Source organism: Danio rerio, chromosome 7 (assembly GCF_049306965.1).
Source record: "Danio rerio strain Tuebingen ecotype United States chromosome 7, GRCz12tu, whole genome shotgun sequence".
Lineage (NCBI taxonomy): Eukaryota > Metazoa > Chordata > Actinopteri > Cypriniformes > Danionidae > Danio > Danio rerio.
The window spans coordinates 19485629-19500317 of NC_133182.1; the positions used below are offsets into that span (position 1 = coordinate 19485629).

Genomic DNA, 14689 nt, shown 5'->3' on the forward strand with positions numbered 1-14689 from the left:
TGCCCCTTGTCACCAATTCTATTCATAATTTTTTTATGGACAGAATTTCAAGGTGCAGCCTAGGGCTGGGGGGGGATCCGGTTCGGGGACCACAGGATTTTATCTGTGTTATTCGCAGACAATGTTGTTCTGTTGGCTTCATCGAACATGGACCTTCCGCACTGGGGTGGTTTGCTGCTGAGTGTGACGCGGCTGGGATAAGAATCCGCACCTCCAAGTCTGAGGCCATAGTGCTCCACCGGAAAAAGGTGGTTAGAAAGTTTTGTTCACGAATGAGGGAAGGATGGAACGTGAGATTGACAGGCGGATTGGTGCAGCAGCAGCAGTAATGCGGTCAATGTACCGGTCCATTGTGGTGAAGTAGAAGCTGAGCCGAAAGGCAAAGCTCTCGATTTACCAGTCAATCTACGTTCCTATTCTCACCTATGGTCATAAGCTTTGGGTCATGACCGAAAGGACAAGATCTTGGATACAAGCAGCCGAAATGAGTCCTCCACATCGATAGAAGTCAGCTGAGGTGGCTCAGGCATCTGTTTCGGATGCCTCCTGGACCCCTACCTTGGGAGGTGTTCCAGGCATGTCCCACTAAGAGGAGGCCTTTGGGGAAGACCCAGGACATGCTGAAGGGACTATGTCTCTCGGCTGGCCTGGGAACACCCCGGGATGCCCCTGGAGGAGCTGGAGGAAGTGTCTGGGGAGAGGGAAGTCTGGGGTTCTGTCCTAAGACTTCTCTTCTCTTATCGGGTTTTACTGTGCTCAAATTGCTTTGTGTACTCAAATGAATTAAGTTCACAGTACTCATTAGCATTAGTTTTTGAACATGGTTTGTTGCAATTGGTTTCCTCAAATGGTTTGAGTTACTTTAACTTTTTGGGTTTTACAGTGTAGGCTATATTATTATTATTATATATACTTTTTGGCGCCCATAGCATTTGCCTATGCTGCCTATGCAATGGTCTGGCCCTGTGCGCAATAACATATTTTTTAACTTCAGAAAATTTAAGAAATTAATATTTAGCGGAATAACCCTGATTTTCAATCACAAGACATCAAAAAAAATAAAAATAAATTCTGACCAATTGTCAAAAACAGATCCAGCCACAACATTGTTCACAAAAATGTATATAATAAAAGGAATGTCAACATTTTACTCAAACCCATACTTAATAATAACAATGAAACTGGCAGTTTGATTTATTACTTTGGGATTATTACTATATTGTGTATTTTTTCAGTATGTGTATGGGGTATATGCAGAAGAATGTAAAAAGACTTAGAATTTTTCAGTAACCTGGGTCAAGCACTTCCTATGAGCTGTATGCCGTTACAAAATTGGCACATTTAAAAAACAACGATATTTACTGCCTGATTAATATATGATATAAAGTGGGTCTAAGAATGCACAAGAAACACTAGATTAAATAAAAAATTTTCAATGCAATGTCTTAAAATACATTTATTTTACCCCAGTGTTTTCAATGGAGCTTCTGCGCTAGCCTACTAATCCTGACGGGTGCCTGCATGTAAAAGGATTATTATCTCGTTTTAGTCTTGAACAGCTAAATAAACGTTGAAATCTATTTAACGGATTATATTTTAATTACATTAAAACATTCGTGCCGTACAAGTAACCTTATAAGATTGAAAGAAAAAGTCACATTAACTGTTCACCGGAAGTTTATCGGTATGTGATAACATTAGGGCTGTGTGTCAATTCCAAAAACGCAGAGAACAGACTCATGTTCTTGTAGAGGCAGTTCTTGCCATGTTACCATGGAAGCACGAACTCAGGAGACCCTGAGAACAGAGAACGCATCCTGTGAGAAAAGAGATACAGTGTTCTTCCTGATGGTCACATGACCTTTACATGTTTTAACAGAAAATTATTTAAACTGGGACTGCCTGCCGTAAATGCGCTCCCAAGTTCCCTTGACTCCGCCCCCTTGTCAAATCAGGGCCACAAAGCACACAGAAACTTGAAGTGCAAATTAAAAAACTTTACAAACTCACGGATGAATATATGCAAATTTGTAAAAAAAAAGTTTTGCACTGCTTGTTTTTTGTTTGCAGTTCTTTTTATATTTGCAAATGTAATTTCTATTTCTCAAAACTTAATTTTCCCTTTCCAGTTCTTTATTTTTGTTAGCAAAACTATTTTTTCTTTCAAAAATAAATTTCCGCTTTGCGATTTTTGGAGATTTTAATTAATTAATTTATTTTTGCTCAATACTTTATTTTTTGTTTGCAAATTTTTCTTTTGTTTAGCAAGTATATATGGCCCTTTTTTGACTTCAGTGCTATCCCTTTAAGCTCAAACTGCATGTAATGGCGCTGTAGAGGATATTTGAAACCACCAGTGAAGGAAGGAAGAACAACAACAGTGGACCAACAGAAAAACATTTCATATTTACCAAAATTAAGAGAGTAATTGAATACATTTTCTTTGTCTCGTCAATAAGCTACACATTCTGAATTGTTTATGCTTATAACTAATCTAGTTCACTTTCATAAACTAAAGTCAAAGTGCGGACATGCCCCATCTGGTTTAAGTCCAGCCTTATCATCTGTATTGTCCAAAAAGTGCATTAACTCCTCATACTCCAGATGGGAGAGGGGCGGAAACATTCCCAAACCCCCACAAGACAAGAGCCCTTTTCACGGATCCAGAATTTGTTTTGTAAGGAAACTTTACAGACCAGCAAAAGAAAATGATAAGTAAGACATGTAATATGTAACGAGTGTGTAAAAATGAGTATGTGTACCAGTCGAAAGTGACCCAGAGACTTGTGTTGATGCTTGAAAGCAGCAGCTGAACCCGAGGCTGAGGCGGCGGTGTCTGTGGAGGCTGCAGCCCGGAGCCCCAGCGACTCAGGCGAGGCTGGAACATTAGTGGAAGTTTCTTTCCAGAAGAACCCCCGTCATAAATACAAATACCTGGAGGGAGAACCCAAGATTTTAGGGGTACACACTAAGTTGGTGTGAATGTACAGTACCATGTGGTTTCAAAACATCTACTGGTGAGGACTGTTAATGTTGTCGTTTTCCACAGATCACGGAGATCGCGATTACAGTTTTCTTTATTGGTTGGAGAATTTCATTTTATCTTGAAGCATATGCGTGGACTACAAACACAACCATTCTGCTCTCCAGTATTGTGAGTATACATTTATTATATATATATTTTTTTTGTAAAATTAAATATGGAGTTGAAACATTCCTAATATTTAACGTCATTGCGAAACGACGAAATCCTGCAGATAAACCAAACCTCATTTAAAGGGCTAGTTCACTCAAACATTTTAAACCGCAGGTTATCATTTCCTACTCTCACCTTCATGTTGTTTTAGTGTCATGTTTTTCGAACCGCAAAACAAGAAATGTTGGAAAATCTCCAGCTTGGTGTAACGTTATATTGACTGAGGAGAAGAGGGACATGTTGCCAGATTTTGACTTTTTCCAGCCCAAAAGTTGTCCAAAACCCGCCAAAATGCACAAAAAAACACCCAAAATATAAGATTGATGTTTTATTAAATTTTAAATCGGATTTAACTGTCATAATTTTAACCATACAGCAACCGATACTAGCAGTTACAACATGGATATGTTAAGAGTATGTTTTACTTTTGAAATGGGGTTTAAATTCGTCCTATTTGGTGTTTAAACCATTGACTGTAAAATATAGGTTTAAACATAATCAGGTGCTGCTTGTCAATCAGACAACACTTCTATGTTTGTTCTTGCTGTCAATTGTGGGGAAAAATTATTAATAAAAGTGTCATGATAAACCGTTGTGAGTTTAACTGCTGGGGCTGCGTCATGCGCATGCACTTAAAGGGAAGACAGATTTGTCCGGGGAGCCTGATTTTTTTTTATACAACTTTCCTTTAACTCCTCTTGCGGGTTTGCCCACGTGGTTTGCAATATGCACTGGTCACTACTAACTGAATGGTTAGGACAGTTGTTTTGTTAAATAAGTCGCATATAAATATTATGTTTCAAAACCGCCCAAATTTTGTCAACCAGCCCATGCCCTTTTTTACCCGCTCAATCACATTCAAAACTACCCAATCTAGCAAAACTGGGCACAACTGAAAAACTTTTTTTAAAGATGTCAGGAATGGGCAATACCAGTTTATGGACTATAGCATTAGTTTATTTAATACTGTTCATATTTTTTGTTACAATTGGAACTACATACATATTTTTATGTTTATTTCTCATAATAACATATATTTAACCCTCTACCGCATGCATTATGATAAATCTATTAAATCTATTAATCTGTTTTTCTTTTCTTGAAATGGCTTAGCTTGAAGTGCTGTGAAAAAAATGTGGAAGTTTATTTTTAAGGTACTTTATGATATGTTGCCATATGGCTCAACGTCCAACAGTGTATCTAACTCAGAAATTTCACATTTAAAACTTCCCTTATAATAAATAGTTTTGTTGTTTGAAATGATTTAATTGGTGTTGCAGTATTATAAGCTTTAACACAGAAATTATAAATGACACCTTATACATACTTTGCAACAACTGATATTCCGACAACTTTCATTTATTCCATTGTTTTTTGCTGGATATTATTAAAAACAAACTTACCTGAACTGTCTCTATCAAATGTCTCATCTGCATCATTCTCATGGTCACTAAAACCCATCTCACCCTCACTTTCATCTGCAGGAAGAGCCAGTTCTGTCCTTCTCTTCTTTCATTTAACATAGAACATGGTGGTGCTCGCTAATACACTGTTCCCTGTATACATATCTGTTCAAAAGTAGTATTACCATTAAAACAAGATTTTATCCATAATGCAAATGCCATTAACACATGACTAATTACTAGCCTTCATGTTGTTATTGTTACAACTTAAAAGTTCACAGCTGACCCTGCTAGCTAGCTAACACATTACAATATTGCATGTTCCACTCTTGGACAGTGTTGCCAATTGGCAGCCCATACATGTGATCAATTTACACAAAACTAATTTAATTAAAAAAAAATTGGTTGTGAATATGTCATCATACCTTACTGGAGGTGATGTTTCAGATTTTTTTTGTGGATCTGACAAAATTTGATCCTTTGTTTTTATTGACGTTTACATTTGCATTCAGCTGCATCTCACAATAAATGTCAGTCTGTCAGAAATTCGCTACAGAAAAACACTGCATGACATGTGACTTAACCAAAGCACATCATTGGCTACTCTAAGGTCTTCTCTTACCAACAACAAAAAAAAACCATGTTGGTCTTTAAAAAACAGTGGCAGGGAAATGAACATAAATATCACGTTGCCATATGGTGACACCGTGCAGTAGAGAGTTAAAATAATTGATCATTCCTAAAGGCACAACTCTATGCTTTTGAGTACATTTTAAAGACTATTTAAGACTTCCTAAAAGCAGAACTGTCATGTATTTTCATAATGCACTATATATCTTGGCATTTTTATCAAGTTTACATTGTCTCTGAATCTTCATTAATAACAAGCCTAGCTCTAGTTATACTCTAATTATAGATTATAGACATCATCTGGAACCAATTTTGAAAAGGATATGTAACACCTTTTGTCTTAAACAGGGCATAATTGCTGGCAGCGTGGCGATAGCAGCTCAGAATCTCCACCTACCAACAGTATGTCTGAAAATTTCCAAAAACACATAATTATTTTATCATAGTATGCCTAAATTGAAAATGCACCTAATTAATAAGCATTTCTGGATCGCTGTCATTTTATTTCTTAACAGCTTAAGGCTTGTTTGGGAATGCAAGTCGTCACATCTGTGGCATATTTTGTCTGTATTATCATCACTCTTAATGAGCAACATTTCCACCCTGGTCGCTGCTGGACTTACTTCGACAATTACCATGAACAAATACCAAGCAACAGCACATGTTTACATACTGAGGTAAGTCAACCACTTTAAAGAGGGTTTTTTTTTTTGGCATTATGTGCAGTTCACCTTATCCTTCATGTACAGTTGAAGACAAAGTTATTAGCCTGTCTCGTAAATTTAAATTCTTTTTTTAAATGTTTCCCTAGTCAAGTTTAATAAAGAGATTATTTTTCCAATACATGTTTAAACATAATAGTTTTAATAGCTCATTCCTAATAAACTAAATTCTTTTGCGTTTGCCATGATGACTGTACATAATAGTTTAGTTGTTTTTAAGACATTAGTATTCAGCTTAAAGTGTCATTTAAATGCTTAATAAGGTTAATAAGGAGAGTTGTTCGATAACATTGGTTTGTTCTGTAGTCAATCATTGTTTTTTAATTCCAGCCAAATAAAAAGAAGTACTTTCTCCAGAAAAAAGGAAGTAGTGTGAAAAATGTTATGTTAAAATATTTGAGAAATATTTTTAAAAGATTCAAATTTCACAGGAAGGCTAATTGTTTAGTCTTCAACTGTAAATATTGCTATTTAATTTTGTTCTCTAATCACAGAAGCTGTTCAATCAACTGATTTTGTTAGACGAGCTTTTGGAGACGGTTCAGATAGTTCTGGCTATTACATTAGCCGCATACTGCTGCAAGGTGATTCCATGCTGCTCTCCCAGGTCTAACGTGGTAAGAAAAGCTCATTCCATAAATCTGGAGATGCTTAAAAGCAGTTTAATGATGCGCATAATATTAACATGGTGCTCTTCGTTGTCTTTTTCAGCCTGTTATTGTTATGACGCCACCTGCAGCTTCCGAATGAATGCGAGAGTGTGTATATTATACACTTACAGTAATACTTTATACCACAGTCAAATATATCACTAACACAAGTCATGTATTACCAGTATGTATCTTAAACAGTGTTACAGGACAAAACATACCAATACATGTTTTTGTACCCTTTTTTTAAATGTAGCTATCTTAATACAGTCCTAATATGTTAGTTTACTTAAAAATTGTTAACATTTGATTTAGTGTTACAATTTAGTAGCCTGGCCAGAGGAGGATTCCCTCTGAATTGTACCAAAGACATTTGAATTAAAGGCACAATATGTACATTTCTTTTCATTAAAATAATCAAAAAACCACTACATCAATGTTGTATATTTTGCTGACTTACTGTATGTACTTGCATGATCCCAAATGTAAAAGAAAGTTCAAATCCAAAAAAATAAGCAATTTTAACTAGTGACATGGTCTGTGTCCTTTGACGTCACAATCCCTTAATTTCCTTTATGGTTTTACAGAAAACAGGGCATTTTACTGTCTTCTCTTTATTACAAACACACATTGTTTTTAAAATGCAGCCTAGGGTGTGTATTAATAATCAAGTGTGGATTGTCACAGTCTGTGTTTTATTCCTCTTATTCGCTGGGATTTTGCACACATGAATTACATGAGAACAAGGAAACTATGATGTTTAAGGCTTGTCTTTTAATGTACTGAACTTATTATTCGGCTATATGCTGCTCTTTTTTTTGCAACCTTTAAACTGTTATTTGCCTGAAGATCAAGCCAAGTAACAATGTTGACTTTTTTATATAACACAAAGGGGCAGGATTTTAAACAATGGATCCGTTTTTGAAAGTTGCTCAGAATATAATTTTTTTTTCATTTGTTGTGATCGAAAATCATGGTTATTCCACCCGATATTAATTTCTTAAATTTTCTTAAGTTAAAAATATGATATTGCACAGTCTAAAAATAAAAATGCAGATTTAAAAATGCCATTTTTTCCATTTCCAAAAAAACAACCACAGTGTGAGTTAAAATTAAACAGAAACAAACACAATTTTTGGATATGCAAAAGAAAGAAAACCTGGAAAAGTCATGGAATTCTGACATGCATTTTCCAGGCATGGAAAAGTTTTGAAAAAGAGTTTTGTCATGAAAATTAGTTTAACAAATATCTGAATACTTGAATTAGGGCTTCGCAATACTGGAAATATCTGACATCACAATATTTTGGATTTTTGTGATATATATTGTGCTGTGAATACAATTTCACCAGATGATTTAACAGGATTATTTGATTGGGGGGATTTTGTAGGGGAGTGAATCTCGAATTATATATAACAAATAAATGACAAGCATAGATAAATAAAATACAGTAAATATAAAAATTAATTAGGGCGGTTCATCCCGCTGTGGAGACCCCAGATTAATAAAGGGAATAAGCCGAAAAGAAAATGAATGAATGAATGAATGTTGTGGCGCAACAGGTAGTGCTGTCGCCTCACAGCAAGAAGGTCGCTGGTCGCTGGCTCTGTCAGTTGGCATTTCTGTGTGGAGTTTGCATGTTCTCCCCACGTTCGCATTATTGGTTTCCTCCGGGTGCTCCATTTTCCCTCACAGTCCAAAGACATGTGGCACAGGTGAATCAGGTGAGCTAAATTGTCTGTAGAGTGTGTGTGTGAACGAGTGTGTATGGATGTTTCCCAGAGATGGGTTGCAGCTGGAAGGGCATCCTCTCCGTAGAACATGTGCTGGACATGTTGGCGGTTTATTCTGCTGCGGTGACCCCGGATTAATAAAGGGACTAAGCCGAAAAAGAAAATGCATGAATAAATGAAATCTGAGAGCTCCCTCATCCTCCATAAAAGCAAGGTTTCAGACTCGAAATCCAGAAAGGTACCAAAACCATCCTTAAAGGTGACTACATGGTTCAATTGGAATATTATCGAGCTATGAGAATAGTTTTGTGTATACATAAACTAAAAATAAAGATTTTATTTAACAGTTTCACCTTCTTGCTGTCAGAGTTCATGACAGCGCTCTGCCCTTTATGTGTGTCTCGTTTAGTCACACTGCTGAGGTTACAATGGTTGTGTCTGAGCTTTGTTAACAGAGAAGGTCATGCGGGAATCCGGTACATCTGTCCATAGAGCTCGTGAACATGCACCCAACTGACACTGAGGAGAAGAAACTTTAATAAAGTCACTATTTGTTTTATGTTCACATAAAAGTATTCTCGTAGTTTACTGTAACATTCAGATTTAACCATTGAAGATATATGGTCTCCTTTGAGGATTATTTCTACCCCTATAATTATATATATATATATATATATATATATATATATATATATATATATATATATATATATATATATATATATATATATATATATAAAATGGCGCTGTAGAGGACATTTGAAACTATAGGGAGGAAGGACAACAGTGGACCTACAGAGAAACATTTCATATTTCATATTCAATTTAATTATGAGAGGAACTGAATGTGTATTCTTTGTCTCGTCAATATAGGCTACACATTCTGTATTGTTTTTGCTTGTAACTCATCTAGTTTACTTTCATAAACTAAAGTCATATGCCCCGTGTGGTTTAAGTCCATGCAGCCTTATCTGTATTGTCCAAAAAGTGCATTAACTCCTCATACTCCAGATGGGAGAGGGGCGGAAACATTCCCAAACCCCCACAAGACAAGAGCCCTTTTCACGGATCCAGAATTTGTTTTGTAGGGAAACTTTACAGACCAGCAAAAGAAAATGATAAGTAAGACATGTAATATGTAACGAGTGTATGAAAAATGAGTATGTGTACCAGTCGAAAGTGACCCAGAGACTTGTGTTAATGCTTGAAAGCAGCAGCTGAACCCGAGGCTGAGGCGGCGGTGTCTGTGGAGGCTGCAGCCCGGAGCCCCAGCGACTCGGCCGAGGCTGGAACATTAGTGGAAGTTTCTTTCCAGAAGAACCCCCGTCATAAATACAAATACCTGGAGGGAGAACCCAAGATTTTAGGGGTACTCACTAAGTTGGTATCAATGTACAGTACAATGTGGTTTCAAAACATCTAACGTTACTGGTGAGGACTGTTTTTTTGTTGTTTTCCACAGATCACGGAGATCGCGATTACAGTTTTCTTTATTGGTTGGAGAATTTCATTTTATCTTGAAGCATGGGCTACAAACATAACTATTCTGCTCTCAAGTATTGTGAGTATACATTTATCATTATTATTTTCTGTAAAAATAAATAAATATAGGGTTTAAACATGTCTCAAATTTCATCCTGCAGATGAACACAACATAATTTAAAGGGCTAGTTCACTCAAAAATTTTAAACATGTTATCATTTCTCACTCACCTTCATGTTGTTCTAGTGTCACGTGTCGTATTTTTCGAACCACAAAACATGACATGTTGGAAAATCTCCAGCTTGTAGTAACGTTATTGCATAGAATCAGCTTGTTAAATGGTGACTTATGTAATGTTTCCGGAGCCAAGAACTGTCATGCGTTTTTTCATAATATATTTTGGCATTTTAATCAAGTTTTAGATAGTCTCTGAATCTCCAGTAATAATAGGCCTGGCTCACACTGCAATTTCAGACATCCTCTGAGACCAATTTTGAAAAGGATATGTAACACCTTTTGTCTTAAACAGGGCATAATTTCTGGCAGTGTGGCGATAGCAGCTCAGAATCTCCACCTACCAACAGTATGTCTGGACGCACTGCAAAAACAAAGAAATTTCCAAAAACACATCATTATTTTATCATAGTATGCCTAAATTGAAAATGCACCTAATTAATAAGCATTTCTGGATCGCTGTCATTTTATTTCTTAACAGCTTAAGGCTTGTTTGGGAATGCAAGTCGTCACATCTGTGGCATATTTTGTCTGTGTAGTAATCACATTAAGTGAGCAACATTTCCACCCTGGTGGCTGCTGGAATTACCATGAAAATTACTATGAACAAATACCAAGCAACAGCACATGTTTACATACTGAGGTAAGTCAACCACTTTAAATAGGTTTTTTTTGGCATTATGTACAGTTCACCGCATTCTTCATGTACAGTTGAAGACAAAGTTATTAGCCTGTCTCGGAAATTTGAATTCTTTTTTTAAATGTTTCCCTAGTCAAGTTTAATGAAGAGATTTATTTTCCAAAACATGTTTAAACATAATAGTTTTAATAGCTCATTCCTAATAAACTAAATTCTTTTGCGTTTGCCATGATGACTGTAAATAATAGTTTTTGTTGTTTTTAAGACGCCGGTATTCAGCTTAAAGTGTCATTTAAATGCTTAATTAGGTTAATAAGGCGAGTTGTTCGATAACATTGGTTTGTTCTGTGGTCAATCTTTTTTTTTTATTCCAGTCAAATAAAAAGAAGTACTTTCTCCAGAAAAAAGGCAATAGTGTGAAGAATGTTATGTTAAAATATTTGAGAAATATTTTTAAAAGAATTACATTTTCACATACCGAGGTAAGTCAACCACTTTAAAGAGGTTTTTTTGGCATTGTGTGCAGTTCACCGCATTCTTCATGTACAGTTGAAGACAAAATTATTAGCCCGTCTCGGAAATTTGAATTCTTTTTTTAAATGTTTCCCAAGTGATGTTTTCTATTGCTATTTAATTTTGTTCTCTACTCACAGAAGCTGTTCAATCAACTGATTTTGTTAGACGAGCTTTTGGAGACGGTTCAGATTATTCTGGCTATTACATTAGCCGCATACTGCTGCAAGGTGATTCCATGCTGCTCTCCCAGGTCTAACGTGGTAAGAAAAGCTCATTCCATAAATCTGGAGATGCTTAAAAGCAGCATTAATGATGCGCATAATATTAACATGGTGCTCTTCGTTGTCTTTTTCAGCCTGTTATTGTTATGACGCCACCTGCAGCTTCCGAATGAATGCGAGAGTGTGTATATTATACACTTACAGTAATACTTTATACCACAGTCAAATATATCACTAACACAAGTCATGTATTACCAGTATGTATCTTAAACAGTGTTACAGGACAAAACATACCAATACATGTTTTTGTACCCTTTTTTTAAATGTAGCTATCTTAATACAGTCCTAATATGTTAGTTTACTTAAAAATTGTTAACATTTGATTTAGTGTTACAATTTAGTAGCCTGGCCAGAGGAGGATTCCCTCTGAATTGTACCAAAGATTTTGAATTAAAGGCACAATATGTAATTGACTTACTTACATGATCTTAAATGTTTCGAAGAATGGTCTAATCCAGAAAAAATAATCTATTTTAACTAGTGACATGATCTCTGTGCTTTGACATCACAATCCCTCAATTTCCTTTATGGTTTTACAGAAAACTGAATTTTATTATATTTTTATAGTAAACATGCCCTTTTTAAATACACTTTAAGCTTGTAAAACTCATTCTTGAGGTGCAGATGATTGTAGAGAGTTGGAGCAGATCTTTTAATCAGCTTTTTTTTTGCAAATCCTGTTCTGTGGACATGTTTATATGCGTCTCTATGAAGACATGTTAATAGGATTCTATCAATCGATTTGGTGGGAAGGGAAAAGTGGACTCCTACGTCATGTTGTAGTGGGCCTCAAAATCTCTAGGGTTTGGATCCTATCAGGAATTTTTTAAAAAGGCACTTGTGGTAATTTCACTTCAAAATGACTGTGGACACACTATACCTACAGTGTTGCCAGATAGGGTGGTTTTGAATTTGATTTTGCGGGTAAAAAATGACTTGGCGGGTTGACAAAATTTGGGCGGTTTTGAAACGTAAATTTTATATGCAACTTATATAACGAAACATAACTGTGTGCTCCTACTGCATTCAGTTAGTAGTGACCAGTGCATAGCACAAACCGCATGGGCCCACCCACAAGAGGAGGTGGAGACAAGTTCTATCAAAATCTGACTCCCGGACAAATCCGACTCCCCTTCACCTGCACGCTCATCACCCAGCGCCTGCAGTTAAACTCACATCAGTTTATCATGATACTTATCGATCATTTATTCTGCAATTAACAGCAAGACACACATAGATGCGTTGTCTGATTGACAAGCAGCAACTAATTATGATCAAAAGAATTTAAAACGCCAAATACGATAAATGTATACCCCATTTCGAAAGTAAAGGTGTTGCTGTATGACTAAAATGATGACAGTTAAAGTAACTTGATTAATTTAGATTAAATTCAATTAAAATTAAATAAAAATATGAATCTAATATTTTTGGGGGGTGGAGGGGGGTGGGGTTTGTGTGTTTGGGCAGATTTTGGACAGCTTTTAGGCTGGTAAAGTCTGCTATATCCGGCAACACTGAATTTGTCCTACAAAGATTGATTCTGCATCATTGGTGTCCTTTAATATGTTACAAATATGAAGCTCACTGTTTGAAAACTTTTGACCAGTTGTGTACAATAAATATATTAAAGAAATTTTTACTGAAATAAAAGTTTGCCGTTTCATCAGGAGAAGCCAGCTTCAGGTCTTGCAAAGAGTTTGTATAGTTAGTCAGATCTGTGTGCATGTTCGAGACACCCAAGGTCTCATTTAAAATATATGTATGGTCAGATTTTAACATCTATTGAAGTGGTGGACGGGCACCAAATTCATCTTTCAGTTGTCAAAAAATATTTTAACATATTGATTTGATGCTTTGATGCAAAGGTTATAGAGAGGTTTACTTCAGCTAGAAAGAGTGTGTGAATTTCTCACAACACTATTTACATTTGCACAACAGTTAATGCATTTCTCAAAACAATTAGATTCATTAACAATTAATTGCGCACATCATAGTAGCAGTTTCTCATTCTTTCCAACAAACTGCAAATGCTTTTGGACGTGCATCAATTGCTTTCATACAACTCTCTGCTGTTTTATAACATTATCATTTCCTTATGTCAGTCTAAACTTGTGAATGCTGAATAGTCATTCCATAGAAAACTAATAGTCCTCATTTCATTACTTGAGTCATTACATACAAAAATTTTGAACTAGTTGTCAAAATCTATCAAGCTTATTTTATATCAACCTCTATATCAGTGGTTCTCAAACTTTTTTCACCAAGTACCACCTCAGAAAAAATGGTCTCTCCAAGTACCACCATAATGACTAAGCAGCTACAGCTCTGCACAGTTCACAAACATGGCAGATTAATTCTTATTATTATGAATATTTATTATTTGTTAGCCACTTTAAACATAATAAATAGATTGAACAATTACACACAGGTAAAAAAATAAATAAATAAATAAATAAGACATCAACGTTTAGATTAAAATGTGATTTTAAAAGTTATTAAAAATGGCACGGTTCTTAAAAAGTTAAAAGAAAACTGCTGTACTTAAATGTAAAGTATTATGATAAAGTAGCCTATTCATGAAAACCTGCAAATGTTCAAGGAATTCATAAATATAGGTTATACCGTATGTCATAATATTTATATATAACTCTGATAAATGTTAAAATATATTGTTGGAATTTATAATCAATTCCATGCGTGTTCAACACAAACTCAGGAGGCGGAGATCAATTAAAAAAAATATTAGTAATTTATTAAGAACAAATGAATAATTCGATTAGGGCCCTGGGTCGCACAAATGTGTCCTATTATTTATACAATGCTATCCAAGAGAACACACCAGTGTACTCAGCACTAAAGACACAGTTTTTTTTCCACAGAAGAAGGAGAAGGCGGGTTGTTTCTGTCTCTCTGTCAGCTTTTCTGCACGGAAGAACTGGACCAGTTAAATGCACATTCTTAGAGACCTACATAGGCTCCAGTATGTTTTCACAGGAAATCAGAGGCATGTTATTTTTATTGTTTCTGCTGCATAGTTCCTGTCCAAGATAGCTCTTTCTGCAAAATGCCTCATTAGTATGCAAAATACATCACAAAGGCGAGTTTCGGTTAGCATATAGTTTCACAGAGCATACAAAATATAGTATAGAATCTAAAAATATATATGGTAAAGAATGACTGTAAGGTAAATGATTTAACATCT

General features: G+C 35.6%; 2 protein-coding genes across 10 annotated transcripts; both read left to right on the forward strand.

Annotated features, from left to right (window-relative positions):
* The first annotated feature begins 2595 nt into the window (after positions 1–2595).
* si:ch211-212k18.8 lies at positions 2596–7017 on the forward strand. Of its 2 annotated transcripts, none has more exons than NM_001386716.1 (7): positions 2596–2715; positions 2804–2961; positions 3050–3154; positions 5578–5631; positions 5745–5906; positions 6446–6568; positions 6663–7017. In NM_001386716.1, exons 1-7 carry the CDS (start codon positions 2709–2711, stop codon positions 6699–6701), a joined length of 648 nt encoding a protein of 215 aa, NP_001373645.1. In that variant the 5' UTR covers positions 2596–2708; the 3' UTR covers positions 6702–7017. The 2 variants fall into 2 exon arrangements, with proteins under 2 accessions (NP_001373645.1, NP_001373646.1); NM_001386717.1 differs by having other exon boundaries at positions 2807–2961.
* Positions 7018–9336: 2319 nt separating this feature from the next.
* On the forward strand, positions 9337–13137 carry si:ch211-212k18.9. 8 transcript variants are annotated; one of them, XM_073908273.1, is made up of 8 exons: positions 9337–9456; positions 9546–9703; positions 9797–9895; positions 10346–10399; positions 10532–10693; positions 11065–11172; positions 11344–11466; positions 11562–13137. In XM_073908273.1, exons 1-8 carry the CDS (start codon positions 9450–9452, stop codon positions 11598–11600), a joined length of 750 nt encoding a protein of 249 aa, XP_073764374.1. In that variant the 5' UTR covers positions 9337–9449; the 3' UTR covers positions 11601–13137. The 8 variants fall into 8 exon arrangements, 7 of the variants coding, with proteins under 7 accessions (XP_073764374.1, XP_073764378.1, XP_073764376.1 ...); XM_073908277.1 differs by having other exon boundaries at positions 10590–10693; XM_073908275.1 differs by having other exon boundaries at positions 9549–9703.
* Positions 13138–14689: the final 1552 nt, after the last annotated feature.

Excerpts from the sequence above, each read along its gene's own strand:
- si:ch211-212k18.8 (NM_001386716.1), top strand. Across the intron at positions 3,155-5,577 it reads CCATTCTGCTCTCCAGTATT|GGCATAATTGCTGGCAGCGT; the intron begins GTGAGTATACAT and ends TGTCTTAAACAG. Across the intron at positions 5,907-6,445 it reads GCACATGTTTACATACTGAG|AAGCTGTTCAATCAACTGAT; the intron begins GTAAGTCAACCA and ends CTCTAATCACAG.
- si:ch211-212k18.9 (XM_073908273.1), top strand. Across the intron at positions 9,896-10,345 it reads CTATTCTGCTCTCAAGTATT|GGCATAATTTCTGGCAGTGT; the intron begins GTGAGTATACAT and ends TGTCTTAAACAG. Across the intron at positions 11,467-11,561 it reads GCTCTCCCAGGTCTAACGTG|CCTGTTATTGTTATGACGCC; the intron begins GTAAGAAAAGCT and ends TGTCTTTTTCAG.